This window comes from Dasypus novemcinctus, chromosome 21 (genome assembly GCF_030445035.2).
Source record: "Dasypus novemcinctus isolate mDasNov1 chromosome 21, mDasNov1.1.hap2, whole genome shotgun sequence".
In the NCBI taxonomy this organism is placed as follows: Eukaryota; Metazoa; Chordata; class Mammalia; order Cingulata; family Dasypodidae; genus Dasypus; species Dasypus novemcinctus.
Window position 1 is genome coordinate 42,264,124 of NC_080693.1, and position 24,739 is coordinate 42,288,862.

A 24,739-nucleotide genomic window follows, 5' to 3' on the forward strand; every position below is an offset into this window, starting at 1 on the left:
AACCTAATTCATGGTAAGTCTTTAGGAATCCCAAAATTGCGTGCAAGCAACGTTTTCTGTGAGGGTGCATTTTTGACAGGGAGGATTCCATAGCTTTACTCAGATTTCCAAAAGTACTAATGTAAGAAAGTTTTAGGGATCATTGATTTAGGTAGTTAACTCACTGTGCTTGCTAGTGAGGGGCTAATATGCAGGAAGAGGGACAGAAAGGATTAGTTGTGGCTTTAAGACTTTTCCGATAACTTATTGTGGTAATATATACAACACCAACCTTTTTATTTTAACCACTGTTAAGTGTAAAATTCAGTGGCATTAATTATATTCAGAATGTTGTGCTACCATCACCACCATGGATTACTCAAACTTTTTCATCACTACAAATAGAAACTATACCCATTAGGCAGTAACTCCCCATTCTCTCCCATCAATGCCAGCCCCCGGTAACTGCTAATCTTTTTGTCTGTATGAATTTGCAAATTCCAGGTATTTCATATAAGTGAGATCATACAATATTTATCCTTTTATGTCCAGCTTATTTCACTCAACATATCTTCAAGGTTCATCAAATATCTGCTTTAGTCTTAGTTTTCAGTTCTTTTGGGTATATACCTGGAAGTCAGACTGCTGGGTCATTTGTTAATTCTAATACTCACCTCTTGAGGAACTGCTAAACTGTTTTCCACAGTGGATACACCATTTTGCATTCCTACTAACATTGCTAACATTTAAAGAAAATAATACCATCCTCGTAAGTGTGAAGTGGTAACTTGTAGTTGTGATTTGCATTTCCCTGATGAATAATGCTATTGGGCATCTTTTCATGTGGTTATTGGCCATTTGAATATCTTCTTTGGAGAAATATCTATTCAAGTCCATTTTTAAAAATTAATTATTTATTTTTAAAAATTTATTTATTCCTTCCCCTCAGTGTTTGTGCTTGCTTTCTGCTCTCCGTGTCTGCTCTTCTTTTTAGGAGGCACCAAGCACTGAACCTGGGGCCTCTCATATGGGAGGGAGGTGCCCAATTGCTTGAGCCACTCCCGCTCCTTGCTTACTGTGTCTTTCATTGTGTTTCCTCATTGTGTCTCCTCGTTGTGTCATATTGTTGAGTCATATTGTTGCATCAGCTTGCTGTCTTGCTTGTCTTCTTAAGGAGGCACTGGGAACCAAGCCTGGGACCTCCCATGTGGTAGGCGGGCATCCACCTACTTGAGCCCATTTTTTAATTGGGTTGTTTGTCTTTTTGTGATTGAGTTGTAGAAATCCTTTGTATATTCTGAATATTGAACCATTATCAGATATGTGATTTGCAACTAATTTTCTTCCATTTTACAGATTGTCTTTTCACTTTCTTTTGGACTTTTTTTTTTTTTTTTTTTTTTACCACAACTCACAATTAGAGGTCATTTACATTAGGACCTACATATAACAAAAAAATTTTTACAAAACAATATTCTTATAAAATAATGTTTTCTATTCTATTTTATTTAAAAATATATTGGTTGTAAATCACTAGATTGATTTCCTAATATACTACTGCATGGTAATCCATAGTTTGAAAAACAGTGTATTATCTTTTGTTTACACCTATTAGATGAGCAGGCTCAGAGTCATTAAATTATTTGTCCAAGTTTGCACTGCCAGTACTTGGCAGAGTCAGAGTATGGTCTTAGGTCTTAGGTTTTGACTCCAGATGCATTATACCTTTGTTTACATCTGATCCAAACTAGTTTCTTTTCCCTGTGTCTTCTTACTCCCTTCCCTAAACCACTATTGTAGGGAACAGTACTAGTGCAGACTACATAATTGGATAAATCATAATTACCCAATTAACATGCCTCCAGATTATATTTTCTCCCAATCCTGACCCCTGTCATATGGAGGGGGTCCTCTCTTAGAAGTTCTGGATTTCCCTATCTGTGTAATAGGTTCTTTTCCATTTTTTGTTGTTGTTGTTGTTGTTGTTGTTATTGTTCTCTACCCTAAAACCTGGATTTGCATCAGTGCAATCAATTATGGAACTAAACAAAATTCATATCCCTAGACCCCTAGCAGTGATTTTGATTCAGTAAATCTGGGGTAGAGTTTAGATATGTATACTTTTAAAAAGCTCCACAGATAATTCTTATGTAAAAAGTAGAGAATTTGTACCCTGACTACATTAATAATTTGGGGTTCAGAAAGAAACCCAGGACTTGGGGAGTAGCTAGAGGCTGGGAGTTTCTTGGTCCCTTGGAGGTTGAGAGCTTAGTATAATGGTATCTCTGTTCTCTCTCTGGCTTTTTGCTGTTTCAGCCACTTGGAAACACAATCAGAGCCTTACTGAGTTGTAGAGAATCTAGTGGTTTTCTCTGCCCCATTGCCTCCTCTGTTAGTCAGGGTTCTCTAGGAAAACAGAATCAACAGGATATCTGTCCATAGTATGCGATTTTATAAGAATCTCTCACGTGACTGTTAGGATGCACAAGTTCAAGTACCACAGGGAGGCTATAGTCCAGGGCTCTGATAGAAGTCCAGTGAAGGTCTTTGATGAGTTTCTGGGAGACGTTGGTTGTACAAAGAGGAGCTGGGAAATTCTCTCAATGCTGAAATCACTTCCCCTTTTAAGTGTCACTCATAGGTGATGGCAATCTCCCTGATTGATGTAGATGTAATCACCTATCTATGCAGTAAAGTCACTGGCGACTAAAGTCCGTAAATGTCCTTGTATTAACAGTTAACCCAGTGCTTGCTTGACCAAACAAACAACTGGGCATAGTTACCTGGCTGAGTTGACACATTAGGCTAACCATCACAGTCCACCCCTTGTCAACTTGGCATCCATACACATTATCTTAAAATATACTTAGTCTCTAAGTAAAAACAGTAACAGACATGCAAAAAAAAAAAAAAATATATATATATATATATACACACACACACACATACACACATTTCTGCCTAACAGTGTTCAGCTCTCCTATGTACAACCGGAAATGCATTAATTCCCTACATAATAGGATGCAAGTCCATGGGTAATATTCACTCTTAAACTTGACATCCTTAAATATTGTGACATGACACTAATACAGCTTGTCATATGATAGGGGGGGGAAAGGTTGGGGAAGAAAACAAAGAAATTTGTTTTGTGTACATACTCATAGCAAAACAAGAAAGATTCATGACTTACAGTCCTCATTTCTGTAACTGGTCACGTGCTTGAAGTTCATATTTATCACCATCTTCTTCCACTACCCATTCCATGTTCCCATTACCCTCAGCAAGCACTTTAGCTGGCCATGGTTCTTTGCCTGCTGGGGTGAACACAGGGAAACAGAGTCAAAGGCAATATCTTTCAAGAGTTTGAGATGTTATGAGTCTGTCATGTGACTGTGGGGATATACAAGTCCAGGTTCCGCAGGCAGGCTGCAAACCAGGGGCTCCTATGAAAGTCAATGAGTGTCCTTGATGAGTTTCCAAGAGACGCTGGCTGTCGGAAGAGGAGTTGGAAAATTTTGAATGCTGAAATCGCTTCCCCTTTTAAGGCATTCAGCTGATTGGATAAAGCCATTACTGACGGCAATTTCCCTGATTGATGTAGATGTAATCAGCTATCTATGCAGTAAAGTCATTGGTGTCCTTAGTTGTAAATGTCCTTGTATTCCATTTAGCCCAGTGCTTGCTTGACCAAACAACTGGGCATGAATTGACAAATTAGCCTAACCATCACACCTTTTTGGTGAAATATTGGAAATCACAGTGTTGGAATGTATTCACTGAAGTATAAAATTGGAAAAGGCACTTTGTGAAATGGTAAGCTTGTTTAATGCTTTCATGAATAATAGTTTTTGAGTGTGTAATGCTTTTGATTTGAACAAATAACTGGATTTTCTGCTTCAAGTTAAAATAACAGATTTGATCAGAAAATGATACTTTAAGTATTATTAATTTTGTACTATGTTAAGCAAGACAGGAATTGATAAAATTCAGGTTTCTTAAAAAAACAAAACAAAACAAAATCCTTCAAATCTTTTTCTCTGTTTTTCTCTTTAGTTCTTTTTGGAGGTGGATATCTGCTCACGCAGTAAGAATTATAAGAGGTCAGTTACAAACAATGTTCCTTCATATTTACAGTTTGGTAAAAATTTTATGTTCATGCGCTAAATAAAATAATGAACTATAGGGTTTTATGTTAAAAGTTGCCTTCCACAAAAGAGTATAGGAAAATTTGGAGTAGCTAACCTGAAAACAAGGAGACTGAAAATGGTGGTGTTCACCACCTTCTCTCTTTAATTCATGAAGACAGGAATCAATAGAAATAGGACAGGCTGTGGAACTGCTTCTAGAGTGTTTGGATAGCTACTCAGTCATTTTCCATACATGATCTCCCTTTTCTGGTTGTTCTCTGACACTTGTCTGAAAATACTGTTCAGTTGAGTTTGTCCTTTTGTGTCTGGCTTATTGTACTCAACAAAATGTCTTCAAAGTTCATCCATGTTGCTGCATGAATCGGCACTTCATTTATTTTTAAATTTTTTAAATTTTTATTGAAGTATATATTTATACATGAACACACGTAAACAATAAGTGTATAGTAAAGATTGTGAACTTACAAAATAAACATACATAACATCACACAGGGGACTCATATATCACCCCTCCACCAACTCTTTGCATTGGTGTGAAACATTTATTACAAACTATACAAGAGCATTGTCAAAATATTACTACCAACAATATTCCTTATCTTACATTTGGTGTATTTTTCTCCCAACCCATACTATTTTTTTATGTATTTTTGTTACAGATATTATGAACTTGCAAAACAATCGTACAGATGTGTAGATTTCCCATACAACTCCATACCCTAGTGGAACATTTGTTACAGATTATGAGATAATATCATCAGACTATTACCACCAATCATGGTCCATAGCATACATTTGGCACACTTTTTCCATACACCTCCATTATCAACACAGTATAGCTTGGCATTAATGCAAGAATATTATAGAATTGCTGTTAACCACAGTCTATAGGTCACACCAGTTGTAGTTTTCCCATGTTTCTCCATATTCCCATCACCCTGCAATAGTGATGTGCATCTGCTCTAGCTAACAGAAGGACTGTCTTGGATTTGTACAATTCTCAACCTCCTCTGGGTTCACTGTGTTATTCAGTCCCTAGATAATTCTTTAGCTTTCTTTCTATTGACATTTACTTCCCCACACTACCTTTTTCAGTCATAATCCCATCTATAAACTAGTTGTTACTCACTATAATATGTTACTGTCAATTCTATCCATCTCCACACTTTGACAGTCAAGTTAATTAAAACTTCTACATGCATTAAGCATCCATAGTTCTTCTCAACCCTCCCCTATCTCCTTATAACTTATACTCTAGGTTCTAATTCCATGTGTTTATTATTTGTATTTAGTTCATATTAATGAGACCATACAATATTTGTCCTTTTGTGTCTGGCTTACTTCACTTAGTATAAAGTCTTCAAGACTCATCCATGTTATCACATATGTCCCAATTTCATTTCTTCTTAATGCAGCATAGTATTCCATCATATGTATATACCACATTTTATTTATCCATTTGTTGGTGGATGGACACTTGGGTTTTTTCCATCTTTTGGCAATTGTGAACAATGCTGCTATGAACATTGGTGTGTGATGTCTGTTTGTGTCATAGTTTTTAGTTCTTCTGTATATATTCCTAGTAGAGGAATTGCTGGATAGTATGGCAGTTCAAAATTTAGCTTCCTAAGGAACCACCAAACTCTCTTCCACAGAGCCTGCACCATTTTACACTCCCACCAACAGTGAAAGAGTGTTCCTATTTCTCCATATCCTCTCCAGCACTTATTGTTGTTTGTTTTTTTAATAATGGCCATTCTATGTGGTAGTAGATGATATCTCATTGTTTTAATTTGCATTTCCTTAATAGCTAGTGATATGGAACATTTTTTCAGGTGCTTTTTGGCCATTTGTGTTTCCTATTTGGAGAAATGTCATTTAAATCTTTTGCCCATTTTTAAATTGGATTGCCTGCTCTTTTACTGTTGTTGTATGATCTCTTTATATAGAATGGAAATCAAACTCTTACTGGATAAGGGGTTTCCAAATATTTTCTCCCATCGACTGGGCTGCCTTTTTACCTTCTTGATGAAGTCCTTTGAATCACAGAAATGTTGAAGTTTGAGGAGGTCTCATTTATCCATGTTTTCTTTTGTTGCTCGTGCTTTTGGTGTAAGGTTTAAGAATCTACTACCTACCACCAGGTCTTGAAGATGTTTCCCTACATTTTCTTCTAGGAGCTTTATTGTACTTCCTTTTATATTTAGGTCCTTGATCCATTTTGAGTTAATTTTTGTATAAGGTGTGAGGTAGGGGTCTTCTTTCTTTCTTTTGGCTATGGATATCCAGTTCTCCCAACACCATTTGTTGAAGAAACTGTTCTGCCCCAACTAGGAAGGCTTGACAGGCTTGTCAAAAATCACTTGGTTGTAGATGTGAGGGTCTGTTTCTGAACCATCAATTCAATTGGTCTATGTGTTTATCTGTATGCCAATACCATGCTGTTTTTACCACTGTAGCTTGGTAATATGATTTAAAGTCTGGAAGTGAGGGTCCTCCAACTTCACTTTTCATTTTTAAGATGTTTCTGGCTATTCAGGACCTCTTACCCTTCCAGATAAATTTGATAATTATGTTTTCCATTTGCTTATAAAATGCTGGTAGAATTTTTATTGGTATTGCATTGAATCTGTATATCAATTTGAGTAGAATTGACATCTTAATGATATTTAGTCTTCCAATCCATGAGCATGGAATATTCTTCCAATTATTTAGATCTTTTTAAATTTCTTTTAGCAATGCATCATAGTTTTCTGAATATAAGTGCTTTGTATCCTTGATTAAGTTTATCCCTAAATATTTGATTCTTTAAATTGCTATTGTAAATGGAATTTTTTTTTCTTGACTTCTCCTCAGATTGTGCATTATTAGTGTATAGAAACATCACTGATTTTTGTGTATTAATCTTATATCCTGACATAGACCTAATCATTCATTAGCTCTAGCAGCTTTGTTGTAGATTTTTTGGGATTTTCTAGATATACAATCATATCATCTGCGAATAGTGAAAGTTTTAATTCTTCCTTTCCAATTTGGATTCATTTTATTTCTTTTTCTTGTCTGATTGTTCTAGCTAGAACCTCTAGCACTATATTGAACAACAGTGGTGACAGTGGGCATCCTTTCTTGTCCCTGATCTCAACAGGAAAGCTTTTAGTTGAGTACAATATTAGCTGTGGGTTTTTCATATATGGCCTTTATCATGTTGAGAAAAATTCCCTCAATTCCTGTTTTTTGTAGTATTTTTATCAAGAAAGGATGCTGTATTTTGTCAAATGCCTTTTCTGCGTTAGTTGATAAGATCATATGATTGTTCTTCTTTGGTTTATTAATGTAGTGTATTATGCTGATTGATTTTCTTGTGTTGAACCAGCCTTGCATGCCTGGTATTAAACCCACTTGATCATGATGGATAATTCTTTTAATGTGTTCTTGGATTGGATTAACAAGTATTTTATTGAGGATTTTTGCATCTGTATTCATTAGAGAAATGGGTCTGTAATTTTCTTTTTTTGTAATATCTTTATCTGGTTTTGGTATTAGGATGACATTGGCTTCATAGGATGTGTTTGTTAGTGTTCCTTCTTGTTGAATTTTTTTGGAAGAGCTTGAGTAAGATTGGTATTAAATCTTCTTTGAATGCTTGGTAGAACTGTGAAACCGTCTGGTCCTGGACTTTTCATTTTGTGGAGCTGTTTGATGACTGTTTCAATCTCTTTACTTGTGATTGGTTTGTTGAGGTCTTCTATTTCTTCTAGTGTCAGGGTAGGTTGTTTGTACATTCCTAAGAAGTTTTCCGTTTCATCTACATTGTCTAGTTTTTAGCATAAAGTTGTTCATAGTATCCTCTTATGATCTCCCTTATTTCCATGGGGTCAGTAGTAAGGTTCCCTTTTTCATTTTTTTATTTCATTTATTTGCATCTTCTCTCTCTTTTTCTTAGTCAGTCTAGCTAAGGGTTTGTCGATTTTGTTAGTCTTCTCAAAGAACCAACTTTTGGTTTTGTTAATTTTCTCTATTGTTTTTTGTTCTCCATTTCATTTATTTCTGCTCTGATCTTTGTTATTTCATTCCTTCTACTTGCTTTACAATTAGTTTGCTGTTCTTTTTCTAGTTCCTCCAGCTTTGTAGTTAGGTCACTGATTTTAGCTCTTCTTTTTTAATGTAAGCATTGAGGGCTATAAATTTTCATCTTAACACTGCCATTGCAGCATCCCATAGGTTCTGATATGTTGTATTCTCATTGCCATTTGTCTCAAGATATTTATTGATTTCTCTCGAAATTTCTTCTTTGACCCACTGATTATGTAAGAGTGCATTGTTCAATCTCCATATATATGTGAGTTTTCCCTTTATTTGCCACTTGTTGATTTCCAGCTTTACTCCATTATGATCAGAGAAAGTGCTTTGTATAATTTCAATTTTGTTGAATTTATTGAGATCTGCTTTGTGTCCCAACATATGTTTTATCCTGGAGAATGATCCATGAGCACTTGAAAAGAATGTATATCCTGCTGTTTTGGGGTGCAGTGTTCTGTATATTTCTATTAGGTTTAGTCCATTTATCATATTATTCAAACTCTCAGTTTCTTCATTGATCTTCTGCCCAGACATTCTGTCCAATGCTGAGAGTGGTGTATTGAAGTCTCCAACTATTATTGTAGAGATATCTATTTCTCCCTTCAGTTTTGCCAGTTTTTACCTCATGTATCTTGGGGCATCCTGGTTAGTGCATATATATTTATGATTGTTATTTCTTCCTGGCGAATCATCCCTTTTATTAATATGTAATGTCCTTCCTTGTCTCTAATAACAGTTTTGCTTTTAAAGTCTGTGTCATCTGATACAAGTATAGCTATCCCAGCTTTTTTTTTTGGTTACTGCATGTGTTGAATATCCTTTTCAAACCTTTCACTTTCAATTTACTGGTATCCTTGGGTCTAAGGTGAGTTTCTTGCAGACAACATATAGATGGCTTATATTTTCTTATCCATTCTGCCAGTCTTTGTCTTTTGACTGGGAAGTTTAATCCATTAACATTCAATGTTATTACTGTAAAGGCAGTTCTTATTTCATCCATTTTGATCTTTGCATTTTATATTTGACACTTTTAGTTACTCTTACTGATACAGTTGTCATTTCTAGACTCTCTTCCAGGCCTCTCTCTCCTGTCTTTTCTTTCCAGGTTGTAACACTCCCTTTAGTATTTCTTGCAAAGCTGGTCTTTTTGTTATAAACTCTCTTAGTTTCTGTTTATCTGTAAATATTCTAATCTCACCCTCATTTTTAAAAGATAATCTTGCTGGGTATAAAATCCTTGGCTGGCAGTTTTTCTCCTGCAGTATCTTAAATATGTCATACCACTGCCTTCTTGCCTCCATGGTTTCTGATGAGAAATTGGCATTTAATCTTATTGGGTATCCCATATATGTTATGCATTGCTTCTCTCTTGCTGCTCTCAGAATTCTCTCTTTGTCTCTGACATTTGACATTCTGATTGTATGTGTCTCAGAGTTGGTCTATTTGGATTTATTCGGATGGGAGTCCATAGTGATTGTTGGACATGGATATCTATGTCCTTCACTGGAGTTGGGAAATTTTCCACCATTATTTCTTCATATATTCTTTCTGCCCCTTTTCCCTTTTCTTCTTCTGGGATACCATAACACGTATGTTTGCATGTCTCTTGCTGTCATTTAGTTCCCTGAGACCCTGCTCAATTTTTCCCATTCTTTTCTTCATCTGTTCTTTTGTTTGTTCACTTTTGGAGGCCATGTCTTCGAGCTCACCGATCCTTTCTTTTGCTTCCTCAAATCTGCTGTTATATGCCTCCCGTGTATTTTTAATTTCATTTATTACACCTTTCATTCCCATATGCCTCCCATGTATTTTTAATTTCATTTATTGCACCTTTCATTCCCATAAGGTCTGCTATTTTTCTCTGTATGCTTTCAAACTCTTCTTTGTGCTCATCCAATGTCTCAATATCCTTAATCTCTTTAGCCATCTCATTGAATTTATTAAGGAGATGTGTTTGAACATTTAAGATTAGTTGTCTCAACTCCTTTATGTCATCTGTAGGCTTATCTTGTTCCTTTAATTGGGCTATCTCTTCCTGTTTCTTGATATGGATTGTAATTTTTTGTTGGTGTTTCTGCACCTGGCTTGCTAGAGTATTTATTCTGGGTGCAGTTTCTCCCTTTAGTTTAGGGATTTCTTATCTTTTCTCCCTTGCTGGTTGTGTAGTAGAAGCCAAGGATGTAGTTGATTCTGTAAGCTATGGAGGCTGAAGCTGCCCATGTTGCCCCAGGAATTGATGAAGTTTCTCCCACCCTTCTCCTCATTGTCCAGAGAGGCTGTGGAGACACCAAAACCCTCTTATCCTCTTGGGGGTAGGGGTGGATTCATAGGCATCCAATCGTCCAGTCCATGCAGGCTGAAGGTCTGCTGTTGCCCAAAAAGGCTGTGAAAAGATCAGCCCCCTTCTTTCCTATTGGGGGCTGAGGGTGCATACACAAGTACCCACCAGGCTGTGTGGGCCAAAAGCACCTGCAGTTACCCAAAGAGGCTGTGCAAACACAGTCTGTCTCCTGTCCTATTGGGATGGAGAAGGAGCCACAGGTGCCCAACAGTCAGACTTGTGCAGCCCAAAACTGTTTCCCTGAGAGGTTGAGGCAACACCAGCACCCTCCTATCCTATGAGGGGACAGAGGTGGAGATAGGCTCAAAGGCACTCAACAAATGCTGTGTGTGGGCTGAAAACTCCTGCCATTGCCCGGAAAGGCTGAGGATACCCAGCTCCTCTCCTGTTCTTTTGGGGTGTGGGGATACAGCCCCGGGTGTCTGACTATTCAACCTCTGCCAGCAGAGAGCACTTGCAGTTGCCTGGAGAGTCTGGCTCAGGTCCCACCAGCTACCTCTCTGCTGGAGGTGGGGCTGGAGCCTAGGCTAGAGCTGCAGTCTGATGTTGGTAGAAAGAAGCCGGTCCCTAACTTCACTGGATTTCAGTCAGCCAGGCTCCCCCTCATGCCAGGGGCAGAGTCAAGATGGCACCTACCAGACTCTTTCCCACTTGGACATGCTCAAATCCTAGCTGGCTCTAGGATTATACTTTAGCCAGCTGAGTCCACTAATCAGTAGCTGAGGTCACTGAACATCTGTCTCTTCCTCCACTATTTGTGGGAAATGGAGCTTCCAGCTCCAGCCACAGTATAGCTCCTGAGGTGACTTGTGCCCCTAGATTAGAATGGGCACCAGCCTCTGCGGTGGGGCTTACAGCTTCCCAGAGAGGTGGTTCAGGTCCCCCCAGCTTCCTCCATGCTGGAGGTGGGGCTGGGGTTTAGGCTAGACCTGCAATCCAGCCCGGTGGAAAGAAGCCGGTCCTTACAAGCAGTATGATTTTCAGTCAGCGCCGCTTCCCCTCGTGCCCGGGGTGGAGACAGGATGGCAGTCACCGGCTTCCCTCTGACCTGGACAGGCTCAAAGTTTAGTTGTTCCTAGGATTCTACTTCAGCCCGACGAATCCACTAATCAGTAGCTGAAGTCGGTGCCACACCGTGTTTTCCTTCCGTTTTTATTAGGGGAGATGAAACTTCAATTCCAACCATGGAACAGTTCCCAAGGTGGCTTGCATGCCCCGGGCACCAACCTCCGCGGCGTAGAGTGCTCTACTCACAATACCTCTGTGCAGATGGGTAGTCTCCTTCTTCCACACCATCAAGGATGTTGCAGGATACTCCTCTGGTCTCTTGGGTCCTCCAAAAGGTGCTTTAGGTAGCTCTGGGTGACCACCAACTGCCCTGTTTCAGGAGCTGTCTCCAGGAGCTCCTTACTCTGTTGCCATCTTGGCTCCGTCCTCAACTTCATTTATTTTTAATGCTGAATAATATCTCATTGTATCTATTTACCACATTTTGATTATCCATTCATCAGTTGGACACACTTGGATTGCTTCCATCTTTTGGCAATTGTGAATAATGCCCCTCTGAACATTGGTATGCAAATATCTGTTCGAGTCCCTGCTTTCAATTTTGGGGGGATTGCTGGGTTATATGGTAATTTTATTCTTAGGTTTCTGAAGAACTGACAAACTGTTTTCCACAGCAACTGCACCATTTTACAATTTCATGACAATGAATGAGTATTTCTGTTTCTTGACATCCTCTCCAATATTGGCAATTTTCTGGGTTTTTTTGTTGTTGTTGTTGTTTTGTTTGGTTTATTTTTTTTTAATTTTTTCTTTTAACACTTTTTAAAAAAAATTTCTCTCCCCTTCCCCGAGCTCCACCCCCCCCCAGTTGTCTGCACTCTGTGTCCATTTGCGATCTGTTCTGTGTCTGTTTGTATTCTTGTCAGTGGCACCCAGAATCTGTGTTGCGTTTCGTTGCGTCATCTTGCTGCATCAGCTCTCTGTGTGTGCGGCGCCATTCCTGGGCAGGCTGCACTTTTTTCACACTGGGCAGCTCTCCTTATGGGGCGCACTTCTTGCATGTGGGGCTCCCCTACAGGGGGGCACCCCTGCATGGCACGGCACTCCTTGTGTGCATCAGTTCTGTGTGTGGGCCAGCTCATCACATGGGTCTGGAGGCCCTGGGTTTGAACCTTGGACCTCCCATGTGGTAGGTGGATGCCCTATCCATTGTGTCAAATCCACTTCCTTTGTTTTTAAGTAGTAGCTATTCTAGTGGGTATGAAATGTTTCTCATTTCATTTTTATTTTTTATTTATTACCCCCCTGCCATTGTTTGAGCTTGCTGTCATGCTCTCTGTGTCCATTTGCTGTGTGCTCTCTGAGTCTGTATGTCTTCTCTTTAGGAGGCACTGGGAACCAAAACTGGGACCTTCCATGTGGGAGAGAGGTACTCATTGCTTGAGCCACCTCAGTCCCTGCTTTGTTGTTTCTCTCATTGTCTTTCCTCTTTGTATCTCTTTGCTGCATCATTTTGTTGTGTCAGCTTGCTGTCTTGCTGATCTTTTCCAGGAGGCAATGGAACCAAACCTAGGACCTCCCATGTGGTCAGCAGGAGCTCAGTTGCTTGAGCCACATCCTCTTCCCTCTCATTGTGGTTTTGATGTGCAGTTCCCTAATAGCTAATGATGTTGTACGTCTTTTCTTGTGTTTTCAGCCATTTGTATATACTCTTTGGAGAAACGTTTATTCGGGTCTTTTGTTTTATAGTCTTGGTTCTTACATCTAAATCTTTCATCCATTTTGATTTAATTTTTGTGTATGGTGTGAGATAGGGATTGTCATTCATTCTTTTTAAAAAATTTTTAAAATTTATTTCTCTCTCCTCCCCCGCCCCCTGTTGTCTGCTCTCTGTGTCCATTCACTGTGTGTCCGCTTGGATTCTTGTCAGTGGCACCAGGAAACCGTGTCTCTTTTTGTTGTGTCATCTTGCTGTGTCAGCTCTCTATGTGTGTGGTGCCATTCCTGGGCAGCCTGCACTTTAATCGCATGGGGTGGCTCTCCTTACAGGGCACACTCCTTGCACATGGGGCTCCCCTACACGGGGGACACCCCCTGCGTGGCATGGCATTCCTTGCGTGCATCAGCACTGCATGTGGGCCAGTTCATCACATGGGTCAGGAGGCCCTGGGTTTGAACCTTGGACCTCCCATGTGGTAGGCGGACGTCCTATCTATTGGCTCAATCCCACTTCCTATCATTCATCCTTTTGCATATGGATATCCAGTTCTTCTAGCACCAATTTGTTGAAGAGACTATGCTTTCCCAATTGAGAGGACTTGCCAGCCTTATCAAAACTCAATTGGCTGTAGGTGTAAGGTTCTATTTTTAAACTCTCATTTAAATTCCATTGGTCTGTATATCTATCCTTGTGCCTATTAGGCTGTTTTGACCACCATAGCTTTGTAATAGACTTTAAAGTCAGGAAGTGAAAGTCCTCCAACTTCGTTCTTCTTTTTCAAGATGGTTTTGGCTATATGGGGCTCCTTATACTTCCAAATAAATTTGATAATTGTTTTTTCCATTTTTGCAAAGTAGGCTTTTGGAATTTGGATTCGAATTGCATTGAATTTGACAATCATTTTAGTTAAAATTGACATCTTAATGATATTAATCTTCCAGTCCGTGAGCATGGAATGAAATTCCATTTATTTAGATCTTCATTGGTTTCTTTTAGCAAAGTTTTGTAGTTTTCTGTGTACAAATCTTTTACATTTTTGGTTAAATTTTTCCTAGATATTTGATTCCTTTAGTTGCTGTTGTAAATGGAATTTAAAAATTTCCTCCACAGATTGATCATTAATAGTGTATGGAAAAACTACTGATTTTTGTGTGTTGATTTTATACCTGCCTCTTTGCTGAATTCGTTTAGTAGCTCTACTCGCCTTTTTATAGATTTTTTGGGACTTTTTATGTATAGGATCATGTCATCTGCAAACAGTGAAAGTTTTACTTCTTCCTTTCCAATTTGGATGCTTTTATTTCTTTTTCTGGCCTAACTGCTTTAGCTAGAACTTCCAGTACAATATTGAATAAAGCGGTGATGGTGGGCATCCTTGTCTTGTTCCTGATTTTAGGGGGAAAGCTTTCACTCTTTCCATTGAGTCTGATGTTAGCAGTGAGTTTTTCATATATGCCTTTACTATGTTGAGAAAGTTTCCTTCTTTTCCTATTTTTCTAAGCATTTTTATGAGGAAAGGATGCTGGATTTTGTCAAATGTCTTTTCAGCTTCATTTGGGACTATCTGGTTTTCCTGTTTGTTTTGTTAATGTGGTCTATTACATTAATTGGTTTTCTTACATTGAAGCACCTTTGCATATCTGGGATAAAACCCACTTGATCATGGTACATAATTCTTTTTAAGTGCTGTTAGTGTCTGTTTGCTAGTATTTTGTTCAAGGTTTTTGCATTTATATTCATAAGAGAAATTGTTCTGTAATTTTCTTTTCTTGTAGCATCTTTATCTAGCTTTGGTGTTAGAGTGATGTTGGCCTCATAGAGTGAGTTAGGTAGTGTTCCTTCTTGCTTAATTTTTTGGAAGAGTTTGAACAGGAGTAGTGTTTATTTTTCTTGAAATGTTTTGTAGAATTCATCTGTGAAGCCATCTGGTCCTGAGCTTTTATTTTTTGGGAAGTTTTTTTTGTTTTTGTTTGTTTGTTTGTTTTATGAGGAAGTTTTTGATGACTGATTCAATTTTTTAACTTGTAATTGGCCTGGTGAAATGTTCTATTCCTTGTAGAGTTGTTTAGGTTGTTTGGTTCTAGGAATTTTTCCATTTCATCTATTTAATAAGTTGTCTAATTTGTTGGCATAACAGTTGTTAATAGTACTGTGTTATGATCCTTTTTATTTCTGTGGAATCAGTAGCAATGTCCCCCTCTCATTTCTGATTTAACTTATTGAATTCATCTCTCTTTTTGTCTTTGTCAGTCTAGCTAAGGGTTTGTCAATTTTATCAATCCTTTCATAGAACCAGCTTATGGTTTTGTTAATGTTTTCTTTTGTTTTTCTCTATTTCTTTTATTTCTGCTCTAATCTATCTTTCTTTCATTTTGCTTGCTTTGGGTTTAGTTTGCTGTTCATTTTCTGGTTCTTCCAGGTATGCAATTAGGTCTTTGTAGATTTTAGCTTCTTCTGCTTCTGCTTCTTCTCCTTTCTTCCTCCCTCCCTCCCTCCTTCCTTCCCTCCTTCCCTCCCTCCGTCTTCTTTCTTCTTCTTCCTTTTTTTAAAGGCGGTACCAGGGATTTAACCTGGGACCTCATATATGGGAAGCAGGCACTCAAACCACTGAGCTACACCTGCTCCCCCTTCTTTTTTGATACAAGTGTTAAGGGCTATAAATTTCTCTCATAGCACTGTCTTCTCTGTATCCTATAAGTTTTGATATGTTCTGTTCTCATTTTCATTAGTCTAGAACAGGTGCTATTAACTTTTTTTGTTTCACAGACCCCTTTGGCAGTCAGGTGGAAACCACAGACCCCTTACTAAGTCCACACTATACTGTGCATTATTTAATATATTGCACCCACATCACATCCCCACAGAATAATATTTTTTTGAATTTCAATTCAAACTCACGGACCCCTTGTTAAGAACCCCTGACCTAGAGATATTTACCATTAAGAACCCCTGACCTAGAGATATTTACCTTGTAATTTATAAGAAATTCCTTGTAATTTCTTCTTTGACCCACTGTTTAAGTGTTAACTGCCATTTATTTGTGGATTTTCTAATTCTCTTTTATTAATTTCCAGATTCATTCCATTATGATCAGAGAAAATGCTTTGTATAATTTCAATCTTTTAAAATTTATTAAAACTTGTTTTGCGACCCAGCATTTTGTCTATCCTGAAGAACAATCCATTTGCACTTGAGAAGAATATGTATCCTGTTGTTTTGGTGGGCATGTTCTATGTATTTCTTTTAGGTCTAGTTTATTTATCATATTATTTAAGTTCTTTTTCCTTATTGATCTTCTGTTCAGATGTTTTATCTATTGATGAGGGTGATGTATTGAAGTCTCCAACTATTATTGGAAAGATGTCTATTTCTCCCTTCAGTTTTGCCAGTGTTTGCTTTATGTATTTTGGGGAGCTGTGGTTAGGTGCATAATATTTATGATTGTTGTTTCTTCTTGGTGGATTGCCCTTCTTTCTCTCTTGTAACAGCTTTTGACTTTAACTCAATTTAGTCCATTATTAGAATAGCTATTCTAGTTCTCTTTGGATACTCTTTGCATGAAAATATCTTTTTCCATCATTTCACTTTCAATCTAATTGTGTCTTTGGGTCTAAGGTGAGTCTCTTGTAAACCACATATAGTTGCATTGTGCTTTTCTCTCCCTTCTACCAATCTGAGTCTTGATTGTGCTTTTAATCCATTAACATTCAGTCACTGTAAAGACAGTACTTCAGCCATTTTTCCCTTTGTGGTTTTAAAAAAATTTAAAAAAAATTTTTTTAAATCAGCTTTAGATGACATAAATGTTACATTGAAAATATATGGGTGTCCTTTGTTTTTTCGTTGTTTTTAAAAAAGATTTATTTATTTATTTATCCCCCCTTCTCCTCCTTCCAACCTGCTGTTTTTGCTATCTGTGTTTTCTTCTCTTCTCATTTTTTCTCCTCTAGGAATTACCAGGATTTGATCCTGGAGACCTCTGATGGGGAGAGAGGTTCCCTGTCAACTGTACCACCCCAGTTCCTGGTTTCTGCTGTGCTTCACCTTGAGTCTCCCCTTGTTTCTCTTTTGATGCATCATCATCTTACTACGTGACTCACTTGCATGGGGCACTGGCTTACCACATGGGCACTTGAGCAGGCACCTGTGCAGGCACTCATGCAGGCACTGGCTCATCACGCAGGCACTTGTGTGGACACTGGCTTGCTGCTCAGGCACGCTTTCTCTTCTTTTTCACCAGGAGGCCCCAGAGATCGAACCCAGGTCCTCCCATAAGGTAGGCGGAAGCTCTATCACTTGAGCCACGCTTCCTCCTTTGGTTTTTATTGGTCTTTTGTGTGTGTGTGTCTCTTTTCCTTTATTGCCGCCTCCTTTTCTGTATAGCTGATGTTTTGTGATATGTTTGACTGATCCCTTTCTCATTTCTTTTTCTGGGTATTTTTAAAATATTTTCCTTGTGGTTACTCTGAGATTGTTTTATACAACCCACGTCTGTAATATAGTACTTTGAAAAGATACCAACTTAACTTCCGTAGCATATATGTTTTCTGCTCCCATATCTGTTTCTTCTCTTTATGTTGTCTTTGCTCCATATGACCTCTTTATATTTTCATGTCCATTATCAGGAAATATGACCTGTTCTTGTTCAAATGTATTCTGACTCTTACAGGAATTAAAGAATAGAGTTGTAATGTTGAGGATACAGTACTATTGGGTTTTACACTTACTCTTTTATTAGCCCTTATTGAAAACCTTCATTTCTTTATATTACTCCAAGCTACTTTCTCTTTTTTTTTCAAAGATTTATTTTATTTATTTCTCTTACCTCCCCCCTATTGTCTGCTCTGTGTGTCCACTTGCTGTGTGTTCTTCTTCCATTCCATGCTGTGTGTCTGTTTCCATTCTTGGTGGCACGAGGAACCTGTGTCTCTTTGTTGCATCATCTTGCTGCGTCAGCTGTCCATGTGTGCAGTGCCACTCCTGGGCAGGCTGCACTTTTTTTGCCTGGGGCAGCTCTCCTTGCAGGGAGCATCCCTTGTGTGTGGGGCTCCCCTACGCAGGGGATACCCCCGTGTGGCATGGCACTCCTGACATGCAGCAGCACTGTGCATGGGCCAGCTCACCACACAGGCCAGGAGGCCCTGGGTTTGAACCCTGGACCTCCTATATGGTAGACAGATGCTCTATCAGTTGAACCACATCTGCTTCCTGCTACTCTCTCTTGACTTTTCCTTTCAACCTGCAGAACTCTATTTAGTGATTTTTGTAGGGCAGGTCTTTTGTTGACAAGTTCTCTCTGTTCATCTGTGACTGTTTTAAACTCTTCCTCATTTTTGAAGAAACTGTTGCCAGTTAAAAAATTTGGGGCTGACAGTTTTTCTCTTTCAGTATCTTAAATATATCATGCCACTGCCTTCTCACCTCCATGGTCTCTGATGAGAAATCAGCATTTAGTCTTTTTGAGGGATCTCTTGCACGTGGTGAATCACTTTTCTCTTACTGCTTTCAAAATTCTTTTGTTATCTTTGGCTTTTGACATTCTGATTAGTCTGTATCTTGGGGTAAGCCTATTAGGATTTATACTGTTTGGAGTACATTTTACTTCTTGGACATGCATATTTATGTCTGTCATAAGAGTTGGGAAATTTTGTACCATTATTTCCTCAAATATTCTTTCTGTCCCTTTTTCTTTGTCTTCTAGGATACCCATGATGCATAAATTTGTATGTGTCATGCTATCATTCAAATCCCTGAGACACTGCTCAGTTCTTAAAATTCTTTTTTTTAAATTTTTCTCTATTGACTCTTTATTTTTATTTGTCCACGCTTCTGGTTCACTGATTCTTTCTTCTGCTTATTCACATCTGCTGTTGTAGGGCTCTAGCATTTTTTTTTTTAGGTACCGGGGGCCAGGGATTGAACGTGGGACATCATAAGTGGGAAGCTGGTGCTCATTCACTGAGCCACAACAGCTCTCCTGAGTTGGTTTATCATTTGTTTTGCTTGTTGTTTTGTTTTTTGTTTTTTTCAGGAGGCACCAGACACCAAACCTAGGACCTCCCAAGTGGGAGGTGGGCACTCAACTGCTTGAACCACGTCTACTCCCTCTAGCATTTTTAAAATTTCCATTATTGTACCTTTCATCCCCATAATTCCTGTTATGTTTCTTTTTAAACTTTCAAATTATTCTTTATACTCACATGTTGTCTTTTTTTTTTTAACTTACTTAGGTTGGTTGTTGAATATACTGATATTTTTCCTGGAAAAATTCTTATTTTAGTAGGTTTGGATTAGGGCCTAAGAATCATTTTTGTTTCTTCATTTGTTGTTTTTTTGTTTGTTTGTTTTTTAATTTATTGAAGTATTTCACTCACACATAAGCATACATAAACTAAGTGTATAGTAATAGTTGTGAACTTAGAAAACAAAGATACATAGCATCATACAGAACTCTCATGACTCACCCTACCGTCAATACCTTGCATTGCTGTTAAACATTTTAAACTAATGATTAAAGAGCATTGTCAAAAATTACTACTAACCAAAATATTTTCCCCCAGCCCACTCTATTATGTCCTTTCGCTGTGTGTTCTTCTGTGTCTGCTTGCATTTTTGCCCAGTGGCACTGGGAATCTGTGTCTCTCTTTTTTTGTTGTGTCATCTTGCTGCGTCAGCTCTGTGCGTGTGTGTCGCGACTCTTGAGTAGGCTGCGTTCTTCACATGGGGCAGCTCTTCTTGCGGGGCACACTACTTTCACGTGGGGCACCACTACGCAGGGGGCACCCCACACTGGGTCCCGAGTCCTGGACCTCCTTTATAGTAGGCAGACGCTCTATTGGTTGAGCCACATCTACTTCCCTCTCCTGAAGTTTTAATTTTACTCCCTTGACTGAGCCCCATCTTCCTGTTTCTTAGTATGGCTTGTAATTTTTTACTGATGTTTGGGCATAAGTTATTTTAATTTGTTAACTCTGAAGGTCAGTTTCTCTCTCTCTTGCCTAGGGTTTTATTGTTGATTGACCTTGTTTTAAGGTTATTTTTGACACTTAGCCTAACTTATTTTGAACCTTTAGAGTAGCTCATGTTTAACTGTTCAGATGGTCTCAGCTCCTCTTCACCTGATTTTTGCCTTGGATATGTGATACAACTTTTAAGATTGCACTTTTTGTGTAATTGTTTCACATGCAGGTAAAAGCTTCCTGTTTTCTTTCTCTGGGAATCTTGATGCGTTTTGTTATTGTGTAGAATTTTCTCTTTAGTTCCTATGATTTGTTTAAATGTTCTCCCTTACTGAGTACCTGCTTTTCCTTAACTTTTTTTTCAGTTCTAGGACCTATGCTGTCTTACAGGTATTCAGTCACCCTCCAATTCCTCCCCCCTTTTTTTCCTGTGAGGATTTTTTGTCTCTGTTTTCTTCCTCAGTGGGGCATCCTGCCCTGGGAAGCCAGATGGGATCAATCCAGAGAGGTCCATTTTGTGTGGGGGTGGTCCAGCAAACAGAGACTGGATTATCTACTCAGCTGCTTATATTCTGCCTTGGTTCTCTGCAAACTTAAGTCCCCTAATGGCTGGATATGTGTGGGTTTTCAACTTGCTGCTATGAGTGGCTCTATGTTCTGTATCTGCAGCTGGAGGAACCCAGGCCATGCTGCTTCTGTGCAATTCCTTTGTTGCACAGGAGAGAGTGAAGTTGAGGGGTCTCTTCTGGTGAATCTGGGATGAAGATCTCCTACCTGATTTTGGAGATTCTTTTTCTTTTTCTTTTATTCAGTGTTTGTGGAGTCCTTCTCCAGTTTCCATTGTCCACCAGAGTTCCAAGCAAGTGGGATTTGGCCTTTTATTGGTTTATTGTGAGGGAAGACTTTTCCAGGGGATGTCTTAACATTGCCATGTTGATAATGGCACTTCCAGTTGAGATGGGATTTTATTTTTTGTATCTACTATTATTTTTAGATTTGAATATTCGTAGCTCTAAAATGTGAAAAGAATAGCCTTTTTGCTACTGTACCTATTGGTGTTCAGAATGGTGACTGTTAGAACTTTTCCCCAGTCTACCTTCCTTTGTTCCTTCCTTTTTTCTTTCATTTCAAATGGTTTGATTTTCTTTTTTAAGTTTCTGGAAATGAGCCTCTTTAAAAATTTGGAGCCATTTCTTGTGTTCATTTATTTAAAACTAATATTCTAAGGGATAAATGTGTAGTAAATTTAGAGGTAAAGTTTTTTCTGTTGCATTATACTTTTATATTCAATTCTATTTTCAGAAATAAAAGTTAGCTTTAGTGATCTCCAACTCATTTTTAGAAATGTGTATTCTTTTTTTTTAGCCATTGCACATTTGTTCTCAAACCTTTAAGCTTGTTAAAATACAGATTGCTATGCCCAAATCCTGGAGTTCCTGATTCATTTGATCTGGGGTGGGTCCAAGAATTTGCATTTCTTGCAAGTTTTTGGGTAATGCTAATGCTGTTACTGCTGGTCCAGGAACCACATTTTGGGAACCCCTTTTCTAACATCTACAAATACTATTTTGTCTCTGTAAATGAATAATTCTGAATCATACATTACAACCAAAAAATAAAATAAACTGAAATAATGCATGTGTATTTTTAACAGTAAATAATTATTTTCTAGATTGGTGATTCCCAAGCATTTTTAATTAAGTCTTGATGTTTTATTGTTGTCTATTGTCAAGGAAAACTCCTCCCTACCAATCTTTATACCTTATAGTGGTTTATAGCATATAAAATCTATTACTAAGCTTCAAATAAAATGATTTCACTTTTACTTATCAAACCAGTGAAAAGATAGGTCAGGCAATACGCTGTTAATACTGAGTTGATATGTAGTTTTGAAGTTTATGTAATGGACTTTTAGCAGGACAGAGTGAATATTGTTTCAAATAAAATGGTTTTGGTTTTCCTTGTTGTTGTAGGCTTTGAACTGTGTTTTGGTCTTTATTAAGTAGTTTGCTATTGCTTGATAATATCTAATTCTTACCGGTAAGGTCCCATATCTAGAGAAATAGTACTTAATTAACATGATAACTCTATTACTTTAGTTACAGATTTTAAATTTGGTGGTGTTTTCACTTTCTCCCTATACTGATGTCAGCACGGTGAGCCAAAAGTAGACATTTTAGGGGTGAATTTTGAAAGATGTAATTTAAGAAAAGAATCCTTGAGTACAAGTAAAAAGAAAAAATTTTTTTCTTTTTTTAAATAAATACCCGTCTGCAATTTTCTTTAAAGGTATTCACTTACATGAAATTAATAGCCTCTCAAAGTATAGTTTGGAACTAGATAATAATTTATGTAGTTCATTCTAAACACCAAATTTTAAACAGTCACCACTCTCCCCAACCCTTGCCCATACCTACAACCCGATATTAACAAGTGTCTACTACATCTACTTCATCTATTACAAAGGTTTCTGCATTAATCATAATTATCTCTTGGATACCAACAAATTATTAAAAAGATTAGGAATGGCTTACAGTTTTTTAAGAGAGATTTAGTTGGGAAAAAGGGAGTTGGTTTTATTTTTTAGGCATATTTACCAAGGTCCCAGTTTTTCTCCCTGTGGACAAGGTTCTGAAATAGAATGTCCAGTGAAAGTAGTTCTTAAACTCTGCCTTCTTCTAAGCACCAGCTGTGGCATATTAGGCATAACCTAAATGAATTGGCCATCCTTAGATACAGATTATCACTAAAAACTGCTTTGCTCATTTATTCTTCATTTTCTCCATAGCTCTGAGAGCTCATTTTGAAGGAAAAATGGATGAGCCGTCTCCCTTATCCAAACCTTTGGAGCTAAACCGATTCATAATTGGTTCTGTGTCTGAAGATAATTCAGAGGATGAGATCAGCAACTCAGTAAAACTAGACCTACTAGAGAAGAAGGAGGGCTCTCTGTCACCGGCTTCTGTTGGCTCAGATATGCTCTCTGATTTGGGGATCTCCAACCTCCAGGATGACTTGGCCTTACACATGAGGTGAGAGAGAGAAGTTTAAAGATTTATTTATTTAGCTTGCCCTATTGGTTTGACTGATTTTGATCTGAAAAGGAACAAGAATAATTTTAGCCAAGAAATGCTTCACCCTGTCTTATGTTAGTGTACTTAAAACTTTGATGAATGAGTATGAAATTATGTGTTTTGCCTGGAGTATGGGTTTTGGTGGTGTATTTCCTAAATAGCCCTCTTCACTTTTTCCTGTTCCTCCTCTATATTAGGTCTTCTAATATTTGAGAATTAGGTGGAGGAATTTCAGTTTTCTATACTATGTTGATTAGCAATTAACATTGCTATAACTGTCTTGATGATACATGGGAATTCTGCAGGGATGGGTAAATTTTTAGTTAACTTTCTTATAACTGCTTCATTATGTTTAAGTTATATTCTGTTTCTAGCAGGACCAGTCCTTAATAAACAACTGTGGTTATGAACAAAGTGTTCTTATAGCACTCTACTTTTTTTTAAGAAATACAAGTTTCAATATGTAATTGAGAATGTCAACAAATAGCAGCACTGGACTATTCTTATTTATTTATGTTTGATTATACAACCAGTGTGTGAGATAATGAGATAATAATCTTTAGTCATATGCTTTGCATTTCTTGGCTCGAAGGGTCAGTGGTTCTTGGCTCTCACTGGATATCAGAATCACCTGGGGAGCCTTTAAAACATAAACCCTATTCCCACAGATTCTGATTCATTTGGTCTTGATTTGTCTTGGAGCCAGGTTTGTTTGTTTTTTTAACACTATCCAGATGATTCTAATGAGTAGCCAGGGTTGAGATTAAAGGTCTAGCCTAGATAAATGTAAATTAAGGTGGTGATTGCTACTGTTATTATCTTGGTGCTTCTGTTATTAATGGGTCTTCAAATAATTTAGCTCTGGGAAGTGGACTTGGCCCAGTTGATAGGGTGTCCGTCTACCACATGGGAGGCCTCCTTGACCTGTGTGGAGCTGGCCCATGCACAGTGCTGATGCGCACAAGAAGTGCCCTGCCATGCACGAGTGTCGCCGCATAGGGGAGCCCCATGCACAAGGAGTGCGCCCTGTAAGAAGAGCCGCCCAGTGCGAAAGAAAGTTCAGCCTGCCCAGGAATGGCGCCACACACATGGAGTGTTGATGCAGCAAGATGACGCAAAATAAAAGAAACACAGATTCCCGTGCCGCTGACAACAACAGAAGCGGACAAAAAGGACATGCAGCAAATAGACACAGAGAACAGACAACTGGGGCGGGGGTGGGGGGAGAATTAAAATAAATCTAAAAAAATAAAAATAAAAATAAGTTAGCTCCTTTTTATGCACTCAAGAATATCCACAGACTCCATAGTGAAATCCCAAACTGAGTCTTGACTGGATGTAGCTATCCTGCCCTCTGGCTTTTGAGAGATGTTTAGCCATGTGGAGATTAAAAGAAAAGAAAAAAAGCAAGTTAATTGTATTTACTTAAC

General features: G+C 38.2%; 1 protein-coding gene across 4 annotated transcripts in view; it reads left to right on the forward strand.

Moving 5' to 3' along the window:
• The window catches only part of ACACA (acetyl-CoA carboxylase alpha), a 413,948-nt gene that overhangs the window by 123,919 nt on the left and 265,290 nt on the right, over positions 1 to 24,739 (forward strand). For 3 of the 4 annotated variants that reach the window (XM_071210521.1, XM_004476381.4, XM_058283203.2), the window contains exons 2-3: positions 4,033 to 4,079; positions 23,024 to 23,267. In XM_071210521.1, the coding sequence (XP_071066622.1) occupies positions 4,033 to 4,079; positions 23,024 to 23,267 (291 nt within the window). The remainder of the gene's footprint in view (positions 1 to 4,032; positions 4,080 to 23,023; positions 23,268 to 24,739) is intronic. The other variant, XM_023584057.3, reaches the window with a different exon arrangement.